Below are 20,773 nucleotides of genomic sequence, written 5' to 3'. Positions count from 1 at the left end.
GGAGGCTCGTGCACCGCCACGGCGAGCCTCCGGCGGCGACTCCGTCGAGGGTGGCTGCCTTCGGCAGGTGACACAAACACGCGGCAGCGCCGCACTGCGTGCGGCTCAGGCTGCCCGCAGGGCACCACCCTCGACGGAGTCGCCGCCGGAGGCTCGTGCACCGCCACGGTAGCCTCGCTCTACGCCTCCGTTGGGGTGGCTGCCCCGACAGGTCACACAAGCCACGCGGTCCGCGCGCGACCGGCCGCACGGCAGCTACCTCGACGGAGTCGCCGCCGAGGCTCAGCAGCGGGACTCCGCCAGAGTGGCCGCCTTGGGCAGGTAGCACAAACGCGCGTCCGAGGGCCGCCGCACGGGGCCGTCTGATTCGCCAGGCACAGATCCGTTGGGGTTCGCGGGCGCCGCACGCACTGCGGCGCGAGCCGCACGCTATGCGGCTCATGTATTATACACTATCGCGCACGCGCGGCAAGATACTCCTCGACCTGCTCGCGGGTGGGCACAGCGTCCAGGCGCTCGATCGGGCGCCAGTCCTCCGGGGCCGGCTCGGCCTCGGCCTGCAGCGCGGCCTCGGCCTCGGCCTCGCGCGCGGCCTCGTGGGCGGCCAGGCGGGCCTCGTCGGCGTCCGAGTAGCCAAAGTAGGCGGCGTCGAGCTCGGTGCGGTACTCGTCGCGCACGGCGGCCGGCTCGGGCTTGGCGGGCTGCAGCAGCTCCTTGACGCCGGGCAGGTCGCGCGCGCGGCCAAAGTACTTGTAGCCGCGGGTGGTGGTGAGCTCGGTGCCGTCGTCGGTGGTCATGTTCTGGCCAAAGCGCTGGGGTCAGCCGGGCCGCGGACGCACTCACGATGTAGTTGGGGCCGCCGAGCTTGCGCAGCTGGAGCTCCCAGACGTGCTTCTCGCGCAGGAGCTTGTTGATCTCGTCGTTGAGGTCGCGGATCTGGTAGTCCGACAGGGCGGCTGCGGTCAGCGCCGCCGGGCGCCCACTTACGATCCTGGATCTTGGTGACCTTGCGGCCGATCTCCTTGACGACCTGGCCGCGCCACTTCTCGCAGAGCGGGATCGAGTCGCACTCGGAGACGACTTTGGGCCGGCGGGTGCGGGCCAGATCGACGATGCCTGCGGTCAGCCGTGTCCAGGGCGGGTGGGGCCGGCGGCCGGCGGCGCCGCGGGTCCCTGGCCGGCGGCCGCGGCGTCATTGCGGCCGCGGCGCCATTGCCGCCGCCGCGCCGTGGCCGCCGCCTTCGCTGCGCACTCACCCATCTCGGCCGCCTCCTGCTCGCGGAAGCGGTACAGCATCGACTGCGCCTTCTCGCTGTTGCGCGACATGGCGTCCGGTTCTCTGCGGTCTGCGCCTGCGCGTCTCGCTGTCCAGTCACTCGCGGGCGCCCGGTCGATCGGTGTCGGGTGGTGGGCGGAGAAAAAATTCGATCACGACTTTTGAGTCGCCAGCCAGCATCCATCGTCCGCGCGCGGATCGACAGCAGGCACACACCGGGCAGCGCCATCGCGGACGAGCGCGCGCAGAGCGAGCCAGCAAGCACACCCACGATGTCGGTGCAGAGCAAGTACGTGCCGCTGACGTGCACCGGGCACTCGCGGCCGGTCACGCACCTGGCGTTCTCGACGATCTTCGACGACGGCGGCTACCTGATCCTGAGCACCTGCAAGGGTACGTGGGCGCGCGGGCGCGCTGACCGCAGACGGAAACCCGATGCTGCGCGACGGCATCACGGGCGACTGGTACGGCGCCGGCGGGGCGCGCTGACCGCAGGATCGGCACCTTTCTCGGCCACAAGGGCGCGACCTGGGCCGCCGCGTTCAACCGCGACGCGTCGATGGTCGTCACGGCCTCGGCCGACTTCACGGCGTAGGTGGGCGCGCGGCGCCGCGCTGACCGCAGCAAAATCTGGACCACCGCGACCGGCCAGCCCTTGCTGACCCTGGCCCACAACCACATCGTCCGGTCGGGCGCGTTCGCGCCCGACGCGTCCGCGCGCTGCGCGACCGCGGGCAACGAGAAGACCGTGCGCGTGTGGGACATCGGCCGCGGCGACGGCGTCGTCGCGGCCGAGTGGGCCGCCGCCGACCGCACCGTGCGCTCGCTGCTCTGGACGGACGAGAAGTACGTGCCCGCCCGGCCCCGCTGACCCAGCGCGCTCATCACCTGCTCCGAGGACCGCGCCCTGCGCTGGTGGGACCCGCGCGCGCCGGCCGCGCCGGTCCACACCGTCGACCTGCCCGGCGTGGCCGGCCAGGTCGAGGTGCGCGACGGCGCCGTTGTCGCCTGCGCCGGCCGCTCCGTCCTGCTCTTCGACGCCCGCACCCGCGAGCCCGTCCACCGCCTCGACCTGGCCTACGACGTCTCCTCCGCGGCCGTCAACACCGCCCGCACCAAGGTCGTCACCGGCTCCACCGCCGACACCTGGGTCCGCGTCCACGACTACGCCTCGGGCGCCGAGATCGACCTCTTCCGCGGCCACCACGGGCCCGTGCACTCGGTCGACTTCTCCCCGGACTCGCAGATCATTGCCTCGGGCTCCGAGGACGGCACCGTCCGCCTGTGGAAGAGCGAGCCGGGGCCCTACGGCCTCTGGAAGTAGCCGGCGCTCGCGCTGTGCTCCCGAACGAGACGAATAGATAGACTGGCCTGAGGCTGCTAATACACGCCGTCTGCGACGGATTTGCACGACGCGCGCCGCACGCTGTGCGGCGCTCCCGCTCTCGCCTGCCGAGCACCGCCACAGCGAGCCTCCGGCGGCGACTCCGTCGAGGGTGGCTGCCTTCGGCAGGTTACACAAACACGCGGCAGCGCCGCACCGCGTGCGGCTCAGGCTGCCCGCAGGGCACCACCCTCGACGGAGTCGCCGCCGGAGGCTCGTGCACCGCCACGGCGAGCCTCGGCGGTGAGCCCAAGGTGGCGCTCCAGCGCGGCACGCCGCAGTCCGCGCGGCTGACGCCACACGGTGCGGCTCGCCACGCGCCACGCGCCCCGCGCCGCGCCGCATGTGTCTTCCCAAACCTTCGACGGTCCCGTCATCCACTACGATCCATGGCCAAGCCGTTCAAGCTCGCTGCCGCGCTCGAGGGCCACAAGGGCGACGCCCGCGGCGTCACGTTCCCCGCGGCCGGCACGGTCGTGTCGGTGTCGCGCGACTCCACGCTCCGCACCTGGACCGCCGGGGCCGGCGATTGGCTCTCGGACGTCGACTACGAATCGCCGAAATACGTCAACTCGGTCGCGTGGATCGGCGGCGAAGAAGGTACGGCACCACCGGGACGCACTGACGCAGGTCTCGTCGCGGCCGGCGGCCAGGACGCCTCGATCGCAGTGCTGGCGACGGCGCTGCCGGGCCGGCCGCTCAAGTACACGCTTTCTGGCCACGACAGCAACGTGTGCGCGCTGCACGCGGCGCACGGCCAGCTCATCTCGGGGTCGTGGGACAAGTACGTATGTGCGCGGGCGCGCTGACGCCAGGACGGCGCGTGTCTGGCAGGACGGCGTGCTCAAGCACACGCTGGCAGGACACACGCAGGCCATCTGGGCCGTGCTCATCCTCGGCCCGGACGTGTACGTGACCGGCGCGGCCGACAAGACGATCCGGATCTGGAACGGCAGCACGGTGGTGCGCACGCTGAGCGCGCACGAGGACGTGGTGCGCGGGCTGTGCGCGATTCCGGGCGGGTTTGCGAGCTGCTCGAACGACGCGTCCATCCGGACGTGGACGGCGGCCGGCGAGCCGCAGCTGACGCTGTACGGGCACACGAACTTCATCTACGCGGTGGCCGCGCTGCCGTCCGGCGAGCTGCTGTCGGCGTCCGAGGACCGGTCGGTGCGGGTGTGGAGCGGCGCCGAGTGCGTGCAGACCATCACGCACCCGTGCGTCTCGGTGTGGGCGGTGGCCGCGTGCGCCGACTCGGGCGACATCGTGTCCGGCGCGAGCGACGGCGTCGTGCGCGTGTTCTCGCGCGACGCCGGGCGCTGGGCGGCGCCGGCCGTGCTGGCCGCGTTCGACGAGCGCGTGGCGTCGTTCGGCATCGCCGCGGCCGAGCTGGGCGGCATCAACAAGGAGAAGCTGGCCGGCAAGGAGGCGCTGGCCGTGCCGGGCACCAAGCTGGGCGAGGTCAAGATGGTCCGGGCCGCCGGCACCGTCGACGCGTACCAGTGGAGCGGCTCCGAGTGGGACAAGATCGGCGAGGTCGTCGACTCGGTCGGCAGCCAGCGCAAGCAGATCTACGAGGGCCAGGAGTACGACTTTGTGTTTGACGTCGACATCCAGGAGGGCGCGCCGCCGCTCAAGCTGCCGTACCGCGTCAACGAGAACCCGTACGACGCCGCGCGGCGGTTCCTCGAGCGCAACGAGCTGCCGCTCGAGTACCTCGACCAGACGGCCCAGTTCATCGAGCAGAACACGGCGGGCGTGCAGATCGGCGCGACGGCGCCGGCCGAGGACCCCTACGGTACGTGCGCGGCGGACGCTGCTGACCCCAGGCTCGCGCTACATCCCCGGCCAGGCCGCGGCGGCGCCGCCGCCGACGCGGCCGGCGCCGAAGCTCATGCCCCAGCGCAGCTTCCTGTTTTTCCAGCAGATCAAGCTGCCGGCGGTGGCGGCCAACATCGCCAAGACCAACGCGGCCGTCGGCGCGGACGCACTGGCGGCCGACGACCTGGCCGCGCTCGAGGCCACGCTCGGCGCGGCCACGCCCGACGGCCTGCGCAGCCACTGGCCGGCGCTCAGCGCGCCGCTGCTGCACATTGCCGCGTCGTGGCCGGTCGACAAGCGGCTGGCCGCGCTCGACGTCCTGCGGATCGCCGTCGCCGGCGCGGACGCGACGGGCCTGGCCGCGACCGTGACCACGCTCTTTGCGGCCGACTCGTTTGACCCGGCCGCGCCCAACACGGCCATGATGGCGCTGCGCGTGCTCGCCAACGCGTTTGGCGCCGACGCCGGAGGCAGTGTGCTGGCCGACCCCGACATCGTCGACCAGGTCGCGGCCGTCGTGCGCCGGGCCACGCCGGCCGGCCCGACCAAGCTCCTGCAGGTCGCGCTGGCCACGCTCGTGCTCAACTACGCCGTGCACGCGGTGGCCGCGGCCGACACCGACACGGCGTTTGCGCTTGTCGACCCTGCGCTCGGCCTGCTGCCGGCGCTGACGGACGCCGAGGCCAAGTTCCGCGGACTGGTGGCGCTCGGCACGCTCTGCGCGGCCGGCGCCGAGGTCGCCGAGGGCGTGCGCAGCCTGGGCGGCGCACAGGCTGCGGCCACGGCCGCCGAGGCCACGTCGGACCCGCGCGTGTCTGCGGCCGCGACCGAGCTGCGCCAGCTGCTGGCCTAGGGCCAGAGCGAGCGCCGGCCGCCAGCGACCCGCTGCCGATGCGGTCCGGGCCTGCGCGCTAGTGTGACTACAGTCCTTGAAACGTCATAACCATCTGTCAATTGCTGCCTTGCGCCCACGGGTCTCGGGCGACGCAAGGAGGCCGGCCAGGAACGCAGATGCCATCCCTGTAGCCCAGATCGAGGCAAGATGCAGGCCCTTAGCCGCATCCCGTAGACTGCCGCCACAGATCGCGCCCGGTACGCCAAGCTTGCGGGGCGGGAGGGGGGACGGCCGGCGACGGAACCTGCCTAGCGAGCCGCCGGGCGGCGGAGCTGGGTGCGAGCGGCTGGGTGCGAGCGGCTGAGTCGGGTGGCGGTGCGAAGGGGTGCACGTGACGCCACGTGTCCGGTGCCTGGCCCTGGCACGGGACCGCCCGCGGGCGCACCGGCGACGGCGACGACCCGGCCAGGCGCGGCGGGCAGTCGCGCGCGGCCCTTGGCCGGCGGCTGTGCCTGCGGGCTGTGGACCACGCGTGCCGCTGACGGCTGGACCGAGCCGGACCAGAGTAGACGGTGGTCTGATAGGCTTGCTGCTAGCTCGACGCATTGCGGGTTGCGGTTGCTAGGTTGCGGGTTGTGGTCGGCGTAGGCGCGGGTCAGCGGGTCGGGGACGGGTCGGGGACGGGTCGGTGACGGGTCAGGGACGGGTCGGGTCGGACCGGGCCCGGCCGTGGCGGCGTGCGGGCCGCCGCGACCCGGACCCTGGCGGCCCAGCCGTGCGCAGTGGCTCAGCCATTACCTCGGCCCGGCAGGCGGCCTCCGCCTCACTTACCCGTAGCGGGATTTGACAGGTCTCGACCGCAGGCCAGCGATAGGCCAGCGGCGGCCGATAGCAGGCTGGCTGGGTGGCGGACGTTCGGCCGCATCCGCCATCAGGGCCGCGGTCAGGGCCGCGGTCGCCGCGGTACCGTCCGGCCGTCCGTACCCAGCCGAGCAGCCGACGGCCAAGACCGCCGATCAGACGAGTCATGCTGGCGGGTCGGTAGCCGGGTCATACCGGGTACGCGCGGGTCGGTGGCTGTGCGAGTCACAATCGCTCACATCGGCCGTTAGCGCCAGCCGCACACGTCGCCAGCCGCGGGTCAGGGGCTGGAGTCACAGGTCACAGACCCGCACAGACCCGCCGGGGTGAGACGCCTGCGGTCGCAGGGCCCTGCGGCACGAAGGCTGGCCACCGGTCTCCGGCCCGCCGCAGTCCAGACCTCTCTTCGGCCTGGACGCAATCCGTCGGAAGCAGGCACGTCCGCGGCGCGGTCGGCTCCAGCTGCCGGCTCCGGCCCCCGCCGTGCCGGCCGAGCCCTTGTGCGACGGTCCTTGTGCGGTGGCGGCGGCGGCGGCCGGGCTCTGTTGGGCCGCGCTTGGCTCACTAGCGAGAGCATCCAGACGCTAGCCGCAACGGGCTAATACCCAGAATGTCGCCCCGGTGCCAGCCGCCGCCAGGTGCGCTGCGGGTGGCAGCACGATGCCAGCCGTGAATTTTGCTTGCCTGATTGAGCGCGATAGCTGCTAGCGTACCCCAAGCCATTGCGGCCATCGGACGCAGCGACCGGCGGCTGGAGCTGACGGCTGACGTGGGACGGCATGTCCGATGAGGCCGCAACGCCAGCAGCGCTCCCTAGGCCTGCGGCAGCCTGCGGGCGTGGGCCGACGGCGGCGTCGGCGGCCGGGGCCGCCGCGCGCGTCCCCCTCGGCCGGCCAGAGCCGGACCCTCCCCGAAGCGGGAGCGCCGCCGGCGCCGTGAGACAGCGGGCGACCGGCGCGCGGCCGTGCCGTGGAGGGGCCGATAGGACCCGGGCACAGCCTGCGACCAGTGGTCGGCTGTGGCTGCGAGCGCTGGCCGCCGCAGCCGCTGCGGCCGCGCCCGCAAACACTGCCCGCTCTGCGCTCTGCGAGCCTGTCACGGCAGCTCGCTGCACGCCAAGACACACCCGCATAAAGGGCGCCTCCTCGTCGCCATACCGGTGGTGCAGTAGTGGCGAACGGACGGCCAAGCGGGCGGGGCCGGGCGCCGCCGGCAAGCGAGGCCGGCCGCGGACGGTCGGCGCCGGTCGGCGCCGCCGCCGCCGAGGGCGGCGCGGCGTATGGGCCGCGGGCGCTGGCGACGGCGGTACCGCTACGGGCAGCCCAGCAGCGCCGGCAGCGCCAGGCAGCCGCGGTGGGCGCCCACCGCGAAGCGAGCGCGACAGCCAGCGCACCGGTAGGCGAACGCGGGCCCTAGACCCTTGGACGCGGGCGATGACCTCATGCGAGCTGCATCTCAATCACGCTAACGCGTTTGGGACAACGCTGCACGCGCCGGCGCAGTGGTGCATGACTAGCGTGTCTAGCGCGCGTCACTTTGGGACTAACGCGAAGCTCGATGATCCAACGTTTTGGAACGGAACCAATGTGCCGTCCCCTTTGGCGCCAGTATTAAACGTCACCTCGCCCAAACCGGCGCTCCGGCAGACCTCGCGCTTTGGGGCTATCGGCGCGCCGGCTGCGGCGGCCGCGTAGACACAGCGCAGCACCCACTAGCGCCGGCTAGCCCGATAAGGGCCCTCTGTGACCGTGCTCACACGGCAGCTCACAGCGGGCAGCTGCGGCCTTTCTGCAATGGTCATCTCATCTCATCTCATCGCGATCGCGTTGATGACGTGCGGCGGGCTTAGTCAGCCCAAGCCGCACGCCCACCGCCTCTACGCCGACACGCAAGACCAATAACTTATATAACGACATATAACACATCCGGCCAGAGCCGGTCTCGAGCGTATAAACATGCACGCGAACACATACAAGCCGCGCCGCCCCAGAGCCCAGACATAAATACACGCGGGCGGCGCGGCGACCAAACAACCAAAGAGGCGCAAGAGCAAGCGAGGACATCCCATGAGTTTCCGCGGCAAAACAGATATTCAAACCAAGTCGGCTGGCCGACAGAAGCAGTCATTCAAACAATAACAATATAAACACCCAAAGTACCTTTTCCGTTTTTCGTTCTTCTTTTATGTTTTCGTGTCTCGGCCGCGGCAATGTCCTATCTGACGTTGTCGCCGAAGCCGAGCGGCGGCAGCAGCCGCCCGGCGTCCTCGCGCTTGACGGCCACTGGCGGGCTATGGGCGCCGGACCGTAGCATGTCCTCGACCGAGACCGCGCGGCGCGCGCCGCGCGGCGCGCCGATCTCGGCCATGCGGGCCCATATCTCGGCCTCGGTGCGCGTCGGCAGCAGGACCGAGAGCTCCTCGAAGCGGAGGTCCTTGCGGCCGACGAGGCCGTCCTCCTCGGCCGTCCAGGGCTTGGACCGCGTGGCCGGCTGCGACGTCGTCGACGAGACCGACGAGATCGACGAGAACGACAGCGGCGGCGGTGAGCCCTCGGCGGCGTCGTAGTCGGCGGACGTGCCGGACGAGGCCGACGAGGCCGACGACGTCGACAGCACGGAAGCGGACGACGTCGGCGACGTGGACGACGACAGCGCGGCCGCGCCGGACGCCGACGTTGGCGAGCCGCTGGCGCTGGTCGACGCCGAAGCCGAGCCGCCGGCGCCGCCGCCACGGAGCGAGCCCGACATGAGCCGCCGCCAGCGGAACTGGCATGCATTTGGCGTGCGGTTGACGACTGCGGGTCAGCGGCGGTCGCGCGTGCAACTTACAGTGGTTGGCGATGTCCTTCCAGCCGAGCTTCTGCTGCTCCTTCAGGTGCCGCAGCAGATGGTCGTCGTGCGGGTCCCACGACGTGGGCGTGCGCGGGATTTTTGGTCTGCCGTCAGCGGCCGTCGGCCTGGCGACATACTTCTTGCGGCCCAGGGCGTCGACGTCGGCGCCGTCCTGCGAGTACTTGCGCAGCTGGCGCTTTTTGTCGCGCGGCGACGGTGGCGGCGGCCCGAGATGCTCCAGCTTGCCGGCCTCGTGCGGCGCGCCCAGCGACTGCGGGAATGAGTGGTACAGCGGCGCCGGCGGCTCCAGCCGCTGGTCGTGGCGGCGGTCGTCGTGCAGCGCCGCCAATTGGCCGTGGCCGCCGTGGCCGTGGCTGTGTGCGCCCGGGCCTGGCGGGTGCCCGTGCGGGTGGCCGTGGCCATGCGGGTGTGGATGCGGGTGCTGGCCGTGGTTGTGCAGGTGCGGCGGCGGCGGCGGCGGCCGGTGCCGGTGCAGGTCGTGCAGCGCGTGCGGCGGCGGCGGCGGCCCGTGGTGGCCGTGCGGCGCATGGGCCTCCGGCGCGTGCGGCCCGTGGCCGCCCGCCATCTCGTGCAGCGGCGGCCGGGGGTAGTGCCTGTGTGCGAGCGGCCCCAGCGGTGGCAGCTGGAGGCTCATCGGCCGCTGCGTCAGCTGCGGCGGTAGGTAGGGCTGCTGCAGCGGCTGCAGCAGCAGCGGCCGCGGCGGCGACTCTGCCATGGCCAGCGCGCGTACGCTCGTGGCCGCGGAACTGTCGGCCGCGGGGAGAGGTCGGCTGCCGCTCGGCGGCGAGTCGATTCGCGCGAGCCCGTGTGGAAGCGCTGCGGCTCGTCCTCGGTCGCTGCGGCCGGGACGGTCGATTCTGGCTCCTCGTCCGACCCACGGGCCGAGCTGAATTGCGTAGTCGTCCACGGTGCCCACCAGCCCCGGATGAGCGTCTGGAAGATGACTGGTGCTGGCCAGTTCAGCGTGGAGGTCTGGAAAAAGAGCGGGAAGGAAACGGAACCGCTCTAGCGAGCGGCCTTGCGTGTCCTCCGTGGTCTGTACTAGACGCACTGGGCAGGGTGCCTACCGACTTTGCTTCCCACCGACCAGGAAGGCTGCCGATGTATGCGATAGTCTTCGACTGGAACGACGACTGACAACTCTGGGCCTTGGTCGTCTGTCGTGGCTGCCTTGCAACGCTCGGCGGGGCCTGCCGGTGGTTGCCCTCGATCACAGGTCACGGCTGTGGCGTGGCCAGTCTACCCGTGACACGACCCTACCCGCTTTGGCGTGGCGCTGCGTGGCGTTCCTGGTCCCCGGCTCGAGCCGTGACATGTTGGTACCCGCACTAGTGCGACGAGCTGCGATGCGCTACCCGACCCAACCCGATGCGCGTGCCGCGACCCGCCAAGACGCACCTGACCCGCACGTGCACCGCCACGACTAGCGCGGAGGCGCGACCCGACCCGCTGCACGGGTCGGAGACCCTGTGGCGCATGACCCGCTGTGTACGACCCGCGTGCGCTGTAGGTGGCGCTGGGGGTGCGACCCGCTGCGTACGACGCGTTGCTACGACCCGGCGAGTGTGCGCGGCGGCTGGGCGTGGCGCGCAGAGGCCGGCGACCGGCGCCCGCGACCTGCGATCTGCGCTCGACGACCCGCGACCTGCGCCACGACCTGCGCCCCGCCGGCGCGCGGCCCGCGGTCTGCGCCTCGCGACCCGCGACATGCGCCCCACGACCTGCGCCTCGCGACCCGCGACATGCGCCCCATGGCCTACGCCTCGCGACCCGCGGCATGCGCCCCATGGCCTGCGCCTCGCGACCCGCGACATGCGCCCCACGACCTCCGCCTCGCGACCCGCGACATGCGCCCCATGGCCTCCGCCTCGCGACCCGCGACCCGCAGCCCGACCCGCAACCTGCCCCGCGGCACGACCCTGCGTCCTGCCGCGTGCGACCTGCGTCCGGCGACCCGCAACCCAACCCGCACTCTGTGACCCGCGCCCACCGTACCCAGCGGCGCTCGTCACGGTCCGGTTGTCCTTGCCGTACCCGTGCCCGTTTCCGGCGCCGGCCGGCACCCGTCTACGCGATCGCCGTAGCAGCTCGGCTGTCGCCGCCATCCGTCCTCGTCGCCACCGCTCCTGGTCGCGCTCCTGGTCGCGCTCCTGAGCCAGCGGCCCGTGCTGCCGGCTACGCCAGCTACGTCAGCTACGCCAGCTGCGTCGCTGGCCGCTCGGCTAGCGCGCTGTCGTCCCTCTCCTGCGGGCGCCGCGCTTGCGGGGCCGCGGACATACGCTGCCGCCCGTGCCGGGCGCGATTGCGAGCAACCGGCTCCCTGTGGCGAACTTGCGGCTATTTTCGGCACCACGGACGATCGACGATGCCCGTATCCGAGACCCTAACCGAGCTATGGCTCTGTCGGGCCCTGGCCACCCGGTCTATATCCGCTGGCCAGGCTAGACCGCGGCCAATGATGCCCACCGGCGCGCGTGCGTGTTGGCCGCGTGCCCTAGACCACAGCCGCCGGGTGGCCTATCCGGCTGCGGCCGACGCGTGGGCTATCGCCGGTGGCAGCGCGCGCAGAGGCTGGCGCACGGCTGAGGACGTAGCCATCGGGGGGTCGGCAAGGGCGGCTAAGCTCTGCCGCGGACGCCGGTCATGCGCCGGCGCGGCCCAAGCCATTCGTGCGGCCGCCGGCGGTCACTACCGGAGGCAGGCCCGGGCGTCTGGCGGTGGCGCAGGAATGTCGCCGGCCCACGGCTGGAGATCCATTCCAGCGTGACGCGCACGTTCCGATGACGAGTCAGATCGGGAGCCGGGTCGGCCCCTCGCCCCGCACCGGACGGGTCAGGACCGCCTGCGCCACACGACTCACCGGGTACCACCCGGTCACGCTGTGACCGCGTACGCTCGCCACCGCGTATGCTTTCAGGCACCCGTGGCGTGTTGCGGGGCCTGATGATCATCAGACACACCACGCGCGCGCTACTGGCACCAGGGCCTGGCTAATTGAGCGCGGGGCAGGCAGGCCTAGCTGCCGACGTGGCAGCGATGGTACTGCGCGTCGCCACGCGCTGGTGCCGGGCGTGGCAACGCGCTGCGAGCCTGAGCCGGCCGCTGGAGCCCGCTGCCGCCGGCGCCGGCGGCTGGGGCGCGCGGCGCTACCGTGCCCGGCTGGGTCGCGCGAGCACGGACGCGACCTCCGCTGGAGCGCATCCGCGCTGGTGCGGCGGCCAGGCTCTGGCGCCACGCCGGCACTGGTCAGCCACAGGTCCTGCGCCGCAGCCGCAGCCCGATCTGATAAGATAGCCGCTGGCTGCGCACGGGCCGCTCCGGCAGGTGGCCCGCGCGGCCGGCCGACGGCCCGGCTCGACGCTGCGCTCTGGCCGGAGCGTCCTGGAAGCGGCGGGGTGGTGGGGTGTGCTGTGGCTGACGGCTGGGCGCCGCGTAGGCGGCGGAGCTGGACCGGGAGTGCGATCTGGCTGCCTGCGGCCGCCTGCGGCGGGCCGCGTGCTGCGCCGGCGGCGAGGCTCGCAGACGAGCCGTCGCGCGCGGATGCAGCGACTGCGCGGCGGGCGGACCCGCGGACGAGCCGCACGGCGGCGCAGCCCGCGCCGCCGCACGCAGGACGCGCCCACGCACGAGCCGCACGGCGTGCGGCTCGTGCGGCGTGTGATGAGCCGCACCTGGTGCGGCGCGCATGTGACATGCCCTAACCCTGTATATTCGCCCCCCGGCCGCCGCCGCCCCCGGCCGCCAGGCGCAGGGGCAGGCGGCGCGGCGGGGCGCGTGCCGTGTCCGCAAGCTGGTGCGCGGGGAACGCGCGGGGCGGTGCGGCGGTCGTATCACTCAGCCGGGAGGGCAATCTGTTCTGCACTCCGCCCGCCAAATTCCCAGCCCAACGCTCGTCCAGACGAGCTCAGCGACAAGGTAAGCACCACGCACCGCCCACGCGGCGGCGGCACCGATGGCGGCGGCACCGTCTGGCGCACGGATTGCGGTGGCTGCGGCCGTGCGCGACGCCGCTGCCGCCGCGCGGCCGTCGCTGCCGGACGGCCGCCGCACGGCCGCCACGTCGCCCGACAGCTGTCACCGGCCGTCAGGCGGCCGGCAGCCGGCATCGCCGCCCGTACCGGCGTCCGCACCCCCTCTCCTGCATGCTGACCGCCAGCGCCGGATCAAGTCACCCGCGGCAGGCCCGCAGCGCGCGCAATGTCGCTCGAAGCCGCGCTCGAAGAGGAGCGGCTCGAGATCCTCAAGCTGCTCAACATCAAGAACCCAGAGCCCACCGTCGTCGAACCGTCGGCTGCCGAGAGCAGCCATGCCGCCAGCAAGAGCTCCCGGCGTTTCCGGGCCGAGTCGCCGCCGGCGCGCGTGACGCAGAAGGCGCTGGCGGCAAAATTCCACAATCTGTCGCCGTCGGCGCAGCAGCTGCTGCTCTCCACCACAGACGACCCGTCGCTGCTGGCGCCCGAGCGGCGCGGCCACCAGCGGTCGACGTCGGTCGGCAGCGCCCCCAGCGAGAGCCGCGCGGCCGGCAACCGGTCGATGGCCGCGGCCGAGGCCGCCGTGGCCGCGGCGGTGGCGGCCGGCAGCGGCAGCATGTTCACGTCGTCCGAGGCGGCCGCAGTGGCGGCCGCGGTCTCGGGCGCCCCCGGCCGGCGGTCCGCGTCCGCGTCCGGCGTGCGGTCCGCGTCGGACGGCCGGCGGCGCTCCGGCTCGCAGCCGCGGCCCAAGATGGTCCTCGCCCAGCCCGAAGAGCCGGACTTCTCGACCGCGTACCGGCGGATGTCGGACGCCGCGCTGCTCAAGTCCGGCGGGTCGCTCGCCGGGCTCGCCACGCGCAGCCCCCGCACGCGCTCGTCCGACCGGCTGCCCAAGGACCACGACGACGACGACGCCGCGGTGGCGTCGTCGTCGGACGAGTCCGACGTCGAGTCGTCCGAGTCCGAGTCGGACTCGGGCGCGTCGGACTCGGACGAGCACGAGAACGGCGGCAAGAAGCCGGCGCGCGCGGCCGCGCCGCGCGCGCCGTACCGGGTCAAGTCGCTGATCGAGGCGCCGCCGCCGACGACCAACGAGGCCTTTTCGACGTACAAGCGGCACCTGGTCCACCCCAAGACCGCGTTCGATCTCGTCGAGGACACGTTCACGACGCCGTACACGTCCGACAACGAGGAGAAGATCGACATCCGCAAGGCGGTCAACATGCCGCTGACGGTGTCGGACATGGAGTCGGACGCGGCGCGCGTGCTGCGGACCATCACGCGCGGCAACTTCGACGAGGTCCACGCGGACACGTCCAAGAAGCAGCGGTCGTACGTGGTGGCCACGGACTCGTCGCCCGAGGCGTCGTACGCGCTCGAGTGGACGATCGGCACGGTGCTGCGCGACGGCAACATCATGTACGCCGTCTACGCGATCGAGGAGCCCGACGACCAGTCGCAGCCCGCGGACGAGGACGCGCGGCAGCGCGAGCGGATCGCGGCCGCGCAGGACATCACGACCACGCTCGTGCGGCTGCTCAAGAAGACGCGGCTGCAGGTGCGGTGCGTGATCGAGGTCATGCACTGCAAGTCGGCCCGGCACCTGCTCTGCGACGTGATCGACTACCTCAACCCGACCATGGTCGTGCTGGGCTCGCGCGGCCGCTCGGCGCTCAAGGGCGTCCTGCTGGGCTCGTTCTCCAACTACCTCGTGACCAAGTCGTCGGTGCCGGTCATGGTCGCCCGCCGCAAGCTCAAGAAGTCGCGCCGGGTCAACCACCGGTTCGCCAACAACCTGCGCGAGGGCGTGACGTCGCTGAGCCTGGCCAAGGTCGACTAGCGGCCAAATCGATTGCCTATGTACATCTACCGCCCGCGGTTGCGCTCCCACACGCTCTCGCGCGGCCGCTTGCGCTTGACGGCGTCGTAGATCCCGTCCGTGGCGCCCTTGCGCTTGTTGGTGAAGCCCCAGTCCTCGCCCATGAACTGGTCCGCCGCGCGGCCGCGCGCCTTCTTGGCCGCGCGCTTCTTGCCGCCGAACTGGTCCGTCCGCACGAAGTTGTCCTCCTCGTAGTCGCGCACGCGCGCGTCCTCGCGCAGCTCGCGCTCGCTCTTGTCGGCGTACTGCCGGCCGCGGCCGACCTTGACCAGCCGCGTGGTCGACCCGACCGAGGGCGCGGCCTCGGGCGCGGCGCCGGAGCCGGTGCCGTGCTCGGCGATGTACTCCTCGAGCGCGAAGTTGCGCTTGGCGCGCGCCGGCCGCTCGCCCTTGGCCGCCGGCCGCGCGGCGCTGATCCGCGGCGCGACGTACGCGCCGCTGGCGCTGGCCGGCGCGGCGGCGGCCGCGAGTGCCTCCGGCCGCGGCCGGAACGCGAGCGCGTCCTCGTCGTCGTCCGAGCCGTCGTCGTCCGAGCCGGTCTGGCTGCGCGCGGCCGCCTTGGCGTCCTGCTGCCGGGCGGCCTCCACCAGCTTCGTGAGCTGGTACTCGATCTTCTTCTCCAGCGGCCGCACGCCCTTCTCGAGCGTCACGCGGTCCGTCACCAGCAGCTGCCGCGCGCGCTCCGCGGCCGGCCCGCGGCCGGCCGCGCTGCCGACTGCGCCGGCGATCTGCACCGCCAGCGCCTGCACGTAGCTCTCGAGGAGCTCGGTCTTGAGCGTCAGCAGCGACACGCCGTCCGTGTCTGCCGGCGCGTCGACCTTGCCGAGCGCCGCGGTGGCGCTGCCGAGCGCGCCCGCGATCGTCCTCAGCAGGTTGTTGATCTCGGTCATGGCTGGGGAACGAGCGGCGGCGGCGGCGCGAAAAAGTTTTCTGCGGCGCCGCACGCCGTGCGGCGCTTACCCGGCCGCCAACTCCCACGTCACCCGCATGTCACCCGCAGCGCGCCGCTACGCGCTGCACTGCCGCATACGCCCCGGCTAGCGCCTGCTGCCAGCGCCGGGCTAGGCCTCCGGCAGTCGCTACCGACGCACCTCTGCTGCGACCCGCATAGCCGTGTCGCCAAGCGCGTAGCCGACGGGGGCTCCGGCCGGTCTGGTGGAGATCGGCCAGCTGCCAAAGACCTCCGGACGGCCAGCGCTGGCCGCAGTCCGGCCGCCCCTGGCCGTTTCGCCCGCGCCTGTGGAGCCCGGTGTCGCCGATGTACGCGCTCTCGGCAACAGCAGGCCAGATCAGGAAGCCTTAGGCTGCAGTGGCCGGCATCGGCGTAGCTGCGCTGCAGGTCGCTAGAACACATTCGGCCGCATCTGCCGAGTACGGGCGCGCGTTGCCGGCAAGACCCGGGCGGACCGCGCCGGGCCTGGGGCGCAGGCATGGCCCGGGGGGGTCGGTCGCCGGGCCGGCCGGCGCCGGACGGTGCGCGCGCGCTCGGCGCCCGAGGGCCTGCCGCCGTCGCGCCGGCGTCGGCTACGCCCGGCGGTGCTGCCGTGGCGGAGGCGCCGCCGACAGCCGACGGCCACGCGCACCAGCCTCCAGCACGTAGCCCGTCGGCTGGCTGTTGCCGAGCCCGCGTATGCGTCTAGGACCCTGTGCGACTGTCATCGTCGGCCCCAACGTCCAGGCTACATATGCACCTGCGGACGCCGGTGTGCACGGCCGGGGTCGTCTGTATGAGCCGCGACAGCAGCGGCCGCGATGCGCCTGCAGCGGGCCCTTCCGGAGACCCTGCCGCAGCCCTGCCGCAGGCTGCAGCAGGGACCCTGACGCGACGGGCGCATGGACTCTACCTTAATGCAGGCTAGGCCTGTCATGGTCTCTAGCTGGCTGGCTGCGCGTTTGGGCCGCCGGACGGCGGCTGGGCTGTGGCCGCCGGCGGGCAGCTGGCGACGACTAGCAGCCGGCGTCCGCGCCCACCGCGCCAAGTGACCGGCCACCGGCACCGCACCGCCACCACGCGCGGGCAGGCGCGGCGCGGCCAGGAGCGTCGCCTGCAGCGTCCAGGAGCTTCCAGGAGGGCTGACCAAAGCGGCGCTGGCAGCGATCGCGGCTAAAACGTCCGCTGGCGAGTCTAATTTGGTCAGGGGCTAGTGGCTACCACTACGGCGGCGCTGGCGCCGGCACTATGGGAGTCCGCGGCTAGCGCCGCACACCGCGCATTCGCCAGGTCCGAATGACGTCTCCGCGCGCGCTGGTCCGGCAGCCGGTCCGACAGCCAGTCCGGCAACCGGTCTGGCTGTCGGGCTGGCCGGCTTCACTCGCTCAGGCCGTCGGCCGGCGTCGATTCGCGGCGGGTCGAGCCAGAGTGGCAATCGCGAATGCGAGCGACTGCACAATGGCGAGCGCTCGCTAGATCTGAACAGCGGCGCAAACGCGGCCCGCCGGCCTCTGCGCCTCGCCTGGCAGCGACCCGCGCCGCTGCCAGGTCCGGGTCGCGCTGCCGCGCCCGCGCCTCGGGCCTGCGCACATGACGCAGCCGGCGGGCCGCATGCGCCCGTCCCCAAACGGAAACCCACCGGCTCAGGCCCGCGGCCGGACCAGACCGCATCGGCCGAACGCAGCGCGGCTGGCGTCCGGACCGTTGCGTACGTTTAAGCTTGTCGGCCACCAACGCTGCGGGTCCCAACACCGCTGTTCAGGCGACTGCATGCGCGGCGAAACCTACGCGCGGCGGCAGTCTGCGACGGCGGCCGCCTGGGGTGGCGCGGCGATCCGGGTGCCGGCGCCGCACATGCGCGGGGGACGGATCCGCGCCGATCCGCGCCGATCGGCGGCGTGGTCCGCGGCCAGTGGATGACGACGGCGTGACGGTGGTCGGCCAAGCGGGCGCGGTCTGGGCTGCGGGGTGGTCGCCGCGTGGGAGCGCAGCCTCTAGCACGGAGGCCACGAGCCCGAGCGATTCCACCCGCCGGGCAGGGCCGGGCGCCGGCACGCAGCGCGGTGCGCCGTCGCCGGCGGGCTAGCGCTGCACGCCAGAGGTTGGCGGGCCAAGCGCGCGTGGGCAGGCCGGGTTATGCGTCCTGCACACGGCCGCTGCGGCCGGCTGTCCAGCGCGGCCGGCGCCGGCCTCTGGCCTGCCGGGCGGCGTCCAGGAGGCAGCGAGTCAGCGGGCGCCAGCAGCAGGGCTACGGGGGTGCCCTGCATGGCGCGTCCATTGGCCGGCCACAGGCTGCCAGCGCACGACCAACGCGGCGGCCGCGCGGGCTGTGGCGGGCAGCGGCGGACGGGACGGGAGTGGCTGCAAGCACGGATGGGGGCGCCGCCCCTAGCGCGATGCGGCGTAGCGCGGTCCAGCCGAGCGGACGGCGTCCACAGTGGCGTTACGGAGCCGAACTCGTGGAACGCCTGCATGCTCCGCGCCAACGCACGGTAGCACGCGCTAACGCAGGTGCCCCTAGCGCTGCAGCTCGTGTCTCAGCGCGCGTCCAGCCGCCGCAACGGCCGGTGGTGCAACGGCCAGCGACCAGGACGGCGCCGAACATCACCACACGGCATTTTATTTAGGCCATCTCCCGGCACTCTAGCCAGACGCGCTCACCGCCTAAGATCGCGCTTGCCTGCCCTGCCGTTCCAGATCGCACCTCCACCCGCCACGGCCCGCCGGTCACGGCCAGATCACCGCGAGACCGCCCGTCGGCCCGACGTCCAGCCGCTCGCACCGCCGCGCTCTCTGTGCGCAGTACGCCGCACACAAGCGCCGAGTGCGTCCCTCGCGCGGCTGCCCTCGCCTGCCCTGGGCCGCCGCGCTCTCGGCCGCGCCTGGTCATGCCCGGAGCCTGCACACCTCCTCCCGCCCGAGTCGTTTCGGAGAGCCATGCCGCGCCGCGTGACTGAACGCCGCACCAACCTGCCCGCCAGCGAGGTCCCCTGCAAGTTTTTTCTATCGGGCAGCTGCCGGCGCGGCGACCTGTGCTGGTTCAAGCACGAGCTGCCGGTGGCGCGGCTGCCTGGCGAGATCGACGCCGGGCCCGCTGCGCTGACGCTGCCCACTCGCCGGGCCGAAGTGCGTGAGACGGTGCGCGAGATCGCCCGGGAGAGCGCGCGCGAGAGCGTGCGCGAGAGCCGGGCAGATGTGACGGACGGCGAGCCGCGCGAGCCGCGTGAGCCGCGTGAGTCGCCGCGCGCCGCCCGCGACGCCCGCGACGCTCGCGACGCCCGCGACGCCGCCCATCGGACACTCAAGGACGCTAAGGACGCGGCCGCCACCATGGGCGATGCAGTCGCGGCCGCGCTGGACGCCGCCGACGCCGTCGCCGTGCCGGTCGCGGTGGCGCCTGCACCAGCCGACGCGCCCGCGCCCGCTGACGCGCCCGCCGACGCGCCCGCTGCCATCTGCGCCGTCTCCAGCGCGTCCGACGACGCCTTGCCCGACGAGATGTGCTCGATCTGCTTCGAGCGGCCCGATATCTATGGCCTGCTCATCGCCTGCAAGCACAAGTTCTGTCTCGAGTGCATCCGCACCTGGCGCTCGCCGGCCAACACGATCGCGTCGCCCGACCTGCCGTACGGGGCCCGCGCCGCCGGCAAAAACACCCGCAAGCTCAACCGCCGGTGTCCGTTCTGCCGCGAAGTGTCCAACTACGTCGTTCCCAGCTCGCACTTTCCGAGCTCGCCTGAGGAGAAAGACGCCATCGTCAAGGTCTACCTCGAGACCAAGAAGCACATACCGTGCAAGTATTTCCAGCAGACCAGCACCTGCCGGTTCGGCAACGAGTGTCACTACGCCCACCGCTACTCGGGCGGCAAAAGCGAGTACGTCTTCACCCAGGCCGAGCTCGTCACCGGCCGCTACCGCAGGCCGGCAGAGGACGGCCGGCCGCGGCTGCGGGTGCCCGACCTCTTCGAAGGCCCGGCCTGGTTCTGATTGCTCATGTATCCTTACGCCGCACGCGGCCATACTCCATTGTTTTGATTATCTTACATGCCGAATATAGACGCCTATTCAAGGTTCTGCAGACTACGCCGGACGTCGCCGAGCAGCGTCTGGTGGTGGCCCTTTTCTGCCGTCAGCAGTGCCGGCTGCGCTACTTACCGCGCTGGCCCCAGGCCGATGCGCCTTTGGCGGGGGCTGCGCCGCCCTTGGTCTCGGACCGATAGACGGCGGCGGCGCCGGCCTTGCCGGCCTCTTTGCCGGACTTGGCCTCGTCCATCGCGGCGGCGTAGCCTGAGTTAGCGCGGCGGAGGCGGGACGTACCTTTGTTGAGAAAGTCCTCGACCTCACGCGAGTTAAAGCCGCGGACGGGGATGTGCTGGGTGGCGCGCGCGGAGGGCGAGTGCTGCGTGCGGCGGCGCCAGTTGTTGGACGTTCTGCTGTCAGTATTGTAGAGCCGCACGGACGCCGGGGTGCGGGCGGCGTACGGAGTCAGCCGGTTGAGACGTACGCGGCGCTGGCGGCCGTACGGCCACACGGGTCACGATCGGCAGCGGGGAGCGGCGCGGCTGGCCGACTGTCAAGCGGCGAGCCGCAGTGGGTGGGGGAGCTGCCGAGCCGCAGTGGGTGGAGGAGCTGCCGAGCGCACGGGTGGAAGAGCCGCACACAGGCACGAGCCGCACGCAGGCACGAGCGGCAGAAGGTATGAGCCGCACGAGGGCCTGAGCCGCACAAGGTGCATGAGCCGCACGAGGACCTGAGCCGCACGAGATGCATGAGCCGCACGAGGTGCATGAGCTGCGCGAGCCGTATGAGCCGCACGCCTGCATGAGCCGCACGAGCCGCACGCCTGCAGTCGCCCCGCCTGCCCGCGCCCGCGCCTCTCGTGCTCGGCCGCCCGCATGGGCCCTCCGTCTGCCGTGTCGCTGCCGCCGCGGAGCCCGCCATGGCTGATCGCTCGTCCGTCGG

General features: G+C 72.5%; 7 protein-coding genes across 7 annotated transcripts; 4 read left to right on the top strand and 3 right to left on the bottom strand.

The window, feature by feature from the left end:
- Positions 1–339: 339 nt before the first annotated feature.
- V1510DRAFT_421315 (Isy1-like splicing factor) lies at positions 340–1,482 on the bottom strand. Its single transcript, XM_066934596.1, has 4 exons — positions 1,257–1,482; positions 988–1,116; positions 844–956; positions 340–812 (listed from the first exon to the last, which is right to left on the bottom strand). The coding sequence occupies exons 1-4, from the start codon at positions 1,324–1,326 to the stop codon at positions 453–455; spliced, it is 672 nt and encodes a 223-aa protein (XP_066787462.1). The 5' UTR covers positions 1,327–1,482; the 3' UTR covers positions 340–452.
- On the top strand, positions 1,442–2,689 carry V1510DRAFT_421313 (WD40-repeat-containing domain protein). The gene is made up of 5 exons (XM_066934595.1): positions 1,442–1,669; positions 1,701–1,740; positions 1,772–1,867; positions 1,901–2,122; positions 2,153–2,689. The coding sequence occupies exons 1-5, from the start codon at positions 1,549–1,551 to the stop codon at positions 2,598–2,600; spliced, it is 927 nt and encodes a 308-aa protein (XP_066787461.1). The 5' UTR covers positions 1,442–1,548; the 3' UTR covers positions 2,601–2,689.
- A 338-nt stretch (positions 2,690–3,027) lies between these two features.
- V1510DRAFT_421310 (WD40-repeat-containing domain protein) lies at positions 3,028–5,687 on the top strand. Its single transcript, XM_066934594.1, has 4 exons — positions 3,028–3,260; positions 3,291–3,444; positions 3,476–4,458; positions 4,490–5,687. The coding sequence occupies exons 1-4, from the start codon at positions 3,050–3,052 to the stop codon at positions 5,332–5,334; spliced, it is 2,193 nt and encodes a 730-aa protein (XP_066787460.1). The 5' UTR covers positions 3,028–3,049; the 3' UTR covers positions 5,335–5,687.
- Positions 5,688–8,391: 2,704 nt separating this feature from the next.
- On the bottom strand, positions 8,392–9,745 carry V1510DRAFT_404502 (uncharacterized protein; the record flags this gene model as incomplete). Its single annotated transcript, XM_066932254.1, has 3 exons — positions 8,392–8,972; positions 9,007–9,113; positions 9,147–9,745. 3 exons carry the CDS (start codon positions 9,743–9,745, stop codon positions 8,392–8,394), a joined length of 1,287 nt encoding a protein of 428 aa, XP_066787459.1.
- A 3,066-nt stretch (positions 9,746–12,811) lies between these two features.
- V1510DRAFT_421302 (uncharacterized protein) lies at positions 12,812–14,864 on the top strand. The gene is made up of 2 exons (XM_066934593.1): positions 12,812–12,945; positions 13,187–14,864. The coding sequence occupies exon 2, from the start codon at positions 13,228–13,230 to the stop codon at positions 14,839–14,841; it is 1,614 nt and encodes a 537-aa protein (XP_066787458.1). The 5' UTR covers positions 12,812–12,945; positions 13,187–13,227; the 3' UTR covers positions 14,842–14,864.
- Positions 14,865–14,867: 3 nt separating this feature from the next.
- On the bottom strand, positions 14,868–15,770 carry V1510DRAFT_404500 (uncharacterized protein; the record flags this gene model as incomplete). The annotated part of the gene is made up of 1 exon (XM_066932253.1): positions 14,868–15,770. The coding sequence occupies one exon, from the start codon at positions 15,768–15,770 to the stop codon at positions 14,868–14,870; it is 903 nt and encodes a 300-aa protein (XP_066787457.1).
- A 2,978-nt stretch (positions 15,771–18,748) lies between these two features.
- Positions 18,749–19,798, top strand: V1510DRAFT_404499 (uncharacterized protein; the record flags this gene model as incomplete). Its single annotated transcript, XM_066932252.1, has 1 exon — positions 18,749–19,798. The coding sequence occupies one exon, from the start codon at positions 18,749–18,751 to the stop codon at positions 19,796–19,798; it is 1,050 nt and encodes a 349-aa protein (XP_066787456.1).
- Between the last annotated feature and the right edge of the window lie 975 nt (positions 19,799–20,773).

Source organism: Dipodascopsis tothii, assembly GCF_038497935.1.
Source record: "Dipodascopsis tothii strain CBS 759.85 unplaced genomic scaffold V1510scaffold_29, whole genome shotgun sequence".
In the NCBI taxonomy this organism is placed as follows: domain Eukaryota; kingdom Fungi; phylum Ascomycota; class Lipomycetes; order Lipomycetales; family Lipomycetaceae; genus Neoaidaea; species Neoaidaea tothii.
The sequence above is the reverse complement of the archived record's forward strand: the minus strand, read 5'-3'. Positions and strand labels throughout refer to the sequence as shown.

Bases quoted from the DNA above. Each gene is read 5' to 3' on its own strand.
- V1510DRAFT_421315 (XM_066934596.1), bottom strand. From the start codon at position 1,326: ATGTCGCGCAACAGCGAGAAGGCGCAGTCGATGCTGTACCGCTTCCGC. The intron at 1,117-1,256 runs GTGAGTGCGCAG...GGCTGACCGCAG, and splicing joins GCAGGAGGCGGCCGAGATGG to GCATCGTCGATCTGGCCCGC. The intron at 957-987 runs GTAAGTGGGCGC...CGCTGACCGCAG, and splicing joins GGTCACCAAGATCCAGGATC to CCGCCCTGTCGGACTACCAG.
- V1510DRAFT_421302 (XM_066934593.1), top strand. From the start codon at position 13,228: ATGTCGCTCGAAGCCGCGCTCGAAGAGGAGCGGCTCGAGATCCTCAAG.
- V1510DRAFT_421313 (XM_066934595.1), top strand. From the start codon at position 1,549: ATGTCGGTGCAGAGCAAGTACGTGCCGCTGACGTGCACCGGGCACTCG. The intron at 1,670-1,700 runs GTACGTGGGCGC...CGCTGACCGCAG, and splicing joins GATCCTGAGCACCTGCAAGG to ACGGAAACCCGATGCTGCGC. The intron at 1,741-1,771 runs GTACGGCGCCGG...CGCTGACCGCAG, and splicing joins GACGGCATCACGGGCGACTG to GATCGGCACCTTTCTCGGCC.
- V1510DRAFT_421310 (XM_066934594.1), top strand. From the start codon at position 3,050: ATGGCCAAGCCGTTCAAGCTCGCTGCCGCGCTCGAGGGCCACAAGGGC. The intron at 3,261-3,290 runs GTACGGCACCAC...GCACTGACGCAG, and splicing joins GTGGATCGGCGGCGAAGAAG to GTCTCGTCGCGGCCGGCGGC. The intron at 3,445-3,475 runs GTACGTATGTGC...CGCTGACGCCAG, and splicing joins ATCTCGGGGTCGTGGGACAA to GACGGCGCGTGTCTGGCAGG.